Source organism: Nilaparvata lugens, chromosome 9, assembly GCF_014356525.2.
Source record: "Nilaparvata lugens isolate BPH chromosome 9, ASM1435652v1, whole genome shotgun sequence".
In the NCBI taxonomy this organism is placed as follows: Eukaryota; Metazoa; Arthropoda; class Insecta; order Hemiptera; family Delphacidae; genus Nilaparvata; species Nilaparvata lugens.
Genome location: NC_052512.1, coordinates 29709937 through 29717266, shown reverse-complemented (window position 1 = coordinate 29717266; position 7330 = coordinate 29709937). Strand labels below are relative to the sequence as shown.

General features: G+C 35.2%; 1 protein-coding gene across 1 annotated transcript in view; it reads right to left on the bottom strand.

Moving 5' to 3' along the window:
• Positions 1-3715: 3715 nt before the first annotated feature.
• LOC111053290 overlaps positions 3716-7330 on the bottom strand; it is a 67311-nt gene continuing 63696 nt past the window's right edge. The window contains exon 6 of the mRNA XM_039435200.1: positions 3716-6538. Within this exon, the coding sequence (XP_039291134.1) occupies positions 6291-6538 (248 nt within the window). The 3' untranslated portion in view covers positions 3716-6290. The remainder of the gene's footprint in view (positions 6539-7330) is intronic.

Here is a 7330-nt window from a genome sequence, read left to right as displayed (position 1 = left end):
TGTTTAATTTGATCATGAAAAATCTGGTGTGGCGCACTCATACAACTTTCCTTGTCGTTATGGAAATTAATCACGTGACGCTAGTGTTCCCGCGCATATAAAATCTACTATTCTAAGATCGAGAGAATAGTGTAGAGTTTCAGTTATTCTGGAATGTTTAATTTGATCATGAAAAATCTGGTGTGGCGCACTCACACAACTTTCCTTGCCGTTATGAAAATTGATCAACTGACGCTAGTGTTCCCGCGCATCTCAAGTCTACTATTCAAAGATTTCAGCCAGCTGGTGATAGGGCAATAAGGCTGGAGACACACGAAGTTTGCTATCTCTTCATAGTGAATGATTTAATAGAATCAACAGTTGCCAACAGTTTGCAATTGGATAATCACATTTTCTCGAATTTCGAGCTTATTTTCAATTTTAGGTGAAAATGTTACTTAACATAAATTGTGGAGATTTTCATGCTGAATCTTTTCCACTCAATTTTTTTAGTTAAAATGTATCTGAAGCCTGATAATTGGGAATCTAAAATCAAACTTTGCATAGATGGGCGGAGCTCCTGAGAATTTTACAGATATGGGACTTGTGGCAGTTGATATAGCTTATCAATGACTATTTTAGGTATAAATTTGACCAAAATCGTTGGGGCCATTTTTAGAAAATCGCGAAAAACCCAGTTTTTGACAACATTTTCACCATTTTATCCGCCATCTGGAATTGCATTTGATCGAAATTGTTCGAGTCGGATCCTTATATTGTAAGGACGTTAAGTTCCAAATTTCAAGTCATTCCGTTAATTGGGAGATGAGATATCGTGTACACAGACGCACATACACTCACACACACACACACACACCACACACACACACACACACACACACCACACACACACACACACACACACACACACACACACACACACACACCACACACACACACACACACAACACACACACACACACACACCACACACACACACCACACACCACACACACCACACCACACACACACACACCACACACACACACAAACATACAGACCAATACCCAAAAACCACTCACTTTTTTGGACTCAGGGGACCTTGAAACGTATAGAAATTTAGAAATTGGGGTACCTTAATTTTTTTTGGAAAGCAATACTTTCCTTACCTTTGGTAATAGGGCAAGGAAAGTAAAAACGTTTCTCACTTTTTATGCCGATGATACTGCTCTATGCTACACCACAGATTCAGAACCACAACTACAACATATATACTTGAAGACCTAAGAACTAATCAATATTTTTGGCTCCGTTACAACTATTTACAAATAATTATCGATAAATCAAGAATACTCAGGATTAGTCTACGGCCGCAACCAATTCCTCTCTGTCTACCATTCCATAGCCCAGATTGTGATAATAGGGATAGCTGTGACTGCGAGTGCGAAACTAATCACTGAAGCAAAATCCCTCAAATACCTTGCATTAACATTGGACTCTCAATTGAACTGGAACGAACATAAACCGAATTTAAAAAAACAATTAGTCATAGCATGCAGGAAATTTCACTTTTTGTGAAATCTTTGTCCTGACCATGTTGTATCATGCACTTGTAGAGAGCAGTCTACAGCATGGCATTACATGTGGGGAGGGGCTTACATAACAACACTCAATCCCTTAGTAGTACGCCAAACATTCATAATGAGAGTGATAAGCAGGAAACCAGCTCGACATCATTCCCTCATTCTATTTAGAGATATAAATCAAATCAAATCGCAATTTATTCTCACAATTTACAAATAATACAGTACAGTTACAGTACATTTATATTATATACCCTTACGTTATGAGAGACTCACATGTAGGCTTAAACCTGTGTTTGTGAGGGCCTGGCGTAATTCGCTGAATTAAAAAATCGATAAACTAAATTATGAAAATTGATATTATATTACACTAAATTGAGAAAAATACAGATTTTAAAAAATGATATGAGTGAATGTTGATATTATAGGAAGAAAACAAATAATTGGCAGCAAAAACAGCCAGTAATTGATGACTAAAAGTTAGTAAAACTAAAAGGTAGATACACTATAGCAATGCAATTAAATACCAAGTTATAAAGAATTTTCCAAACTTAAAATGGAAGATGGTGATGACGATGGACAATCCCAATCAAAAACATGTAATACTATAACAGTAAACTACACTGGCTACAAAAAAAAATAATAATAAGCACTATGGGACTTGGATTTCGAAGGACCACAGACAAGATCACCAAGTTCCACATTCCCTACCTATATACAGAGAGAAGCACGCGTTCAGATTCCTCTTGGTCACTTATAATCAACCACTTCTCAACAATTTGCTTATACTGGCCTGATCTGTAATTTTGAAATGTTTTGAGATAGTCAGGTATGTTTCTAAGTATTATGTGTGACAGGTACTGAATATTAGTTGTTGAATATGTTTTATTCAATCTTGGAGTCTGTATATTGTTTATATGTGATGCTCTGGTGGGGTATCTATGATCTATTGTATTGTTAAAAATTTGGTTATGGTGAGAGTGCATGTAAATCAAGGCAGATCTCACAAATAGCTGCCTTACATTGAACACTTTAAAGTCCTCATATAACTCTTTAGTGTGACATCTGGGACCTCTCTGCAATGCGACCCTCAATATAGAGTTTACCATTGAGGTAAATATCTCACCATTGAGGTATTTATACTTTCACAAAGTGCTGGAACTATTTTACAAAGAAAGCGGCCAAAATCTCAATGAATTCATCTATGAAGTACGTCACCCAATGCTACGTACAGGAGGGTACTTTAGTCCGCCTCGTCCAAGAAAGGAGAAATTCAGGAGATTCTTGCTATATGTCGCTCCTCCTATTTTCAACCTTTTGCCTAGTGAAATAAAGGATGCATTACGCTTGAATAGATTCAGACACTTGTCCAAGAGCAGGCTATTGGAGAGGAATGAAGTGGAAACATTGTTTCAAGAAATTTTATTTCAGTAGATTAATTTATCAATTTTATTATGTATGTATGGCATTTCAACACGCTCAAATTACCAGATTGCATTATTCAAGCTTCAAGAGTTTAATTCAGCTAAATTTATCTCTTATATTCCATAGCTTTATCTAATTACAGTTTTATTTAGCATTCTCTCTCATTATTGTTCAAATTTCAACTTGATAGTTTCTAGTACTGAATCTGATCATATTTACTATTCATATTGAAGGCATTATATTTATAGTTCAAATTCACGTTTCTATTTTTGCAGAGCTCTGCTGTTTTATTTTTGTTTATTCTTAAATTTGTTCAACACTGTAACCATACCAATCAAGAGAATATGAACATGAATATGCATATGGAACAGGAACGACCACACACTTTAGTAACTCAGGGGTTGTTTGAAGCAATATTTTTCCACTATTTTCAGTTATATATTGTGATATATTGTAATGTAATATATTATTTGGGAGGATAAATTTCAATTCCAATAATAGAAATAAGAGAATGAAGATTATAATTATAACTTCGAAACGCCCCATAATAGAAACGCCCCATTTCGGAAAGCCAATTTTCTGACTCCAGCCAGAAACCAAAGTGTAGAATAGGAGAATTTGTATAATTTTCAAAGTGTAGAACATAGGTAAATCCCGAGCTTGGAATCTGGCTCTAAATCAATCAAGAATATGAAGAAAGGGAAGAAGAATGATGAAGAAGAAGAAGAATTGAATTGAATTTTATTTCCAAAAATAACTTCTTGAACAATATTTTCACTAGAGTAAACAATACAAATAAACATTGATTGTAGCTTGAGTATAACAATATTATAAAAATGTGATATTTGGCACTGCCAACATTAGATACCTTGTGTGATGCAGTTAACTTATTCTGATCCAATTCAGGTAAAGTAACAAGTGAAATACAATCAAAATTGAATTATTCCAAAGATGGAAGTAGTATATTATCTATTATACAAGAATCACAAAGGCTTAGGAAAACAACAAAACAAAACTTAAGAATTCTACATACTATATGATAAAGTGATAATCCAATAAATCAGAGTGATGCTATGACAGTGAGGCTATCATGACAGCGGATCACTCATAAAGATGAAAAAATAAAATAATACAAAAAAATAAATTACTGTAAGATGACGTGGAACAATAATTGTAATAATTATTACATAACTGATTCAAGAACGTAATAGTATATTTCGCACCTAGGCCCGAAAATGAGACTTTTCCGGCTCGAAATCGGGTTTCAAGTCCCAGGCCCTAGGCCGAGGACTAGAAAATATTGAGAGCCTAAAAAAATGTTTGCCTGTGGTTCGAATACTATTTTTCGCCACACAGAAAAATAAACAATTTATATATCAGAATAATTGTTTATCAAGCACTTCTGAAAGCAAAAGTGGAAGGTCATAGCTCTAGCAAATCTCAGGTAATCTGAATAACCTAAAAGACTATGTTCAATTATGTGGGAGGTTGAGTTTATACTTTTTTATTCTTTCAAATGACAATAAGATGTTATTATTATAAAATGGTTTAATTATTGAATAATAAACTCAAATAATGAAAAGTTTTTTCTTACAGTTACCTTGAAAAATGGCCATTCCTGCACTGATTACAGAATGCAAAGAATCACTTTTCCGCTCTAGTGCAGGAAATTTTTTTTCCAACAACGTTGCAACATGGCAACGAAAAATAGTTAGTGGATTATATGAAGCACCAGTGCAGCAAAATCAAAATTAAGTTGGTAACACTCATAGTGAGGCCCACGTTATAATAATATCAAGGACATCGTGTACAGCTGTGGATGACAGCCACCACATTCAGCACACAGCCTCCCCGCCATTCAAACACTACCACATTATTCAATTTTATCTATTAATAACAGCATCACGCACACAAACATTTGATGCATTTCAGGCAATTTCACCCATAATTACCCACTTTTCATATTCAATGGTAACTGTAGGAAAAATTTTATGTGAAATACGTGAGCAAAGTTCCTCTGCTCCACTCAAGAAACCATTCCGCCCTCGCCTACGGCTCAGGCGTAAACGTTTCTTTCAATGCAGCAAACTGTCACTTTGCGCACTAGTTGCACAAATAACTATTTTCGCCACACTGCACAGAAAGCAGCTGTTTCACAGTCCCTACATAGATCTGGAAGACATTGTTCGCAGACGACTCTCGTCTGACGTCAGAACAGGTTTCTTTCCGGCTGAGGCAGCTGTTTTAGCACACTTGAAATTTAGCGGCCGGAAAGGGTACTCTTTCCGGCCTTAGCCGGAAAAAAACCTGTTCTGACGCCAGACGAGAGTCGTCTGCAAACAATGTCTTTCAGATCTACTTAGGGACTGGGAAACAGCTGATTCCTGTGCAGTGTGGCGAAAACAACAAAACAAAACTTAAGAATACCACATACTATATTAGGATAAATTTATAATCCAATCAATCAGAGTGATGTTATGACAGTGAGGCTATCATGACAGTGAATCACTCATAAAGACAAACAAATAAAATAATACAATAAAAATAAATTACTGTAAGATGACGTAGAACAATAATTGTAATAATTATTACATAACTGATTCAAGAAGGTAAAATACAATAACCATCGCTCACAGTTTATCAACAATGATTGTTAGATACAATATTAATTTATTCATTCATTTATTGGATAGAGCAATCCTACTATAGTGAGGTCCACGTTACAATGTCAGTGATTGATTAGCAATGGTGTTGCTTTCCTTGTCTCTCATTCAACAAAGCAGATAGCGCTATCTCTTTCTAGCTCTGCTCTGCTTCCAGATCGTCTTTTAACAATGTAGAATTGATAATATCATTTGACAAAATATTTAATCTTTATTATGGAAATCCATTATGAAATATAATCTCTTGCTTGATAAAACATAGTTGACTATTTTAAACGAGAATAAACAGTTATCAGAATTGAATTATTGAATTAAAAAAATCTCTATTCATGGTACATGTAGAAATACATATGAATAGTGTCACAGAAAACTAATGAATATAGCCTAAATACTTAATGTCATACACATAAGATATTATAAAAATTCCTGTAACGAATGCAGGGATAGGCCTACCAAATATTACTTCAACTCAATACCAAACCTTTTAACATCTTCCAAAATTTTAAAATCGTTTGGCAATTTCGTAAAAAATGAGTTAGTAAACCATCAATAAACCGGTATCAGTTACCCTCCTTACAAGACAGAGGATCGGCAACGTTGCTCTCCCATCTTTCTAACGTGGACCTCACTATAGAATAAATTATGGATTTTTAACGTTATTATTTCGCGCTCTAGAGGCTTTTTTCGTGATTCGTTTTATCAGAGATGGTTTGCTTTTTGCTGGACCGTTCATTGTTTCACTTTCATCTGCTCCACTATTTGTGCATTTACCTGTTGAGCTGTACAGAGACGACTGCTTCTCCAACTCCACGCTGCTCCGACTGAGTGTTGATTCACCAGCAAAAAGTTTCTTCTCAAAATCGCTGCCAACATTGTATATGCATACATCTGAAAAAAAAACAATACAGAGTGTTTACGAACTCTCCACCTATACTCTAGGGCATTGTTCCTGGGTAAAAAACATATCTAAATAACATAATTTGTATTTTCCAAAAGTCTTCAGTTACCCAAACAGCGGCCATTTTGTTTGTTTCACTAATTTTTACTTTCCTTGCCCTATTACCATAGGTAAGGGAAGTATTGCTTTCCAAATAATTTAAGTTACCCTAATTTCATGTTTTCTATACGTTTCATTACTTTCCTTGCCCTATTACCATAGGTAAGGAAAGTATTGCTTTCCAAAAAAATTAAAGGAACCTCAGTTTCATGTTTTCCATACGTTTCAAGGTCCCCTGAATCCGAAAACATGATTTTTGGGTGTTGGTCTGTGTGTGTGTGTGTGTCTGTGAACACGATAACTGCATTCCTAATTAACCGATTGACATGAAATTTTAAACTTGAGGTCCTTATACCATGAGGATCCGACAATAAGAAATTCAATGAAATTCAATTCAAAATGGCGGAAAAAATGGCGGATAATAACTAAAAAACCATGTTTTTCACGGTTTTCTCAAAAACGGCTCTTACGATTTTCTTCAAATTCATACCCTAGATAGCTATTTATAAGCCCTATCAACTGACATGAGTCTCATCTCTGAGAAAATTGCAGGAGCTTCGTAATATTCCATAGAAGAATGAATTTTTTTGAATTTCTATCACGACTAGTAGATGCCATTTACGGATATTGGGACGTTTTTTTTATGACTTCCCCCCTTTCCCCCCCACCCTCCCCCACCCCCC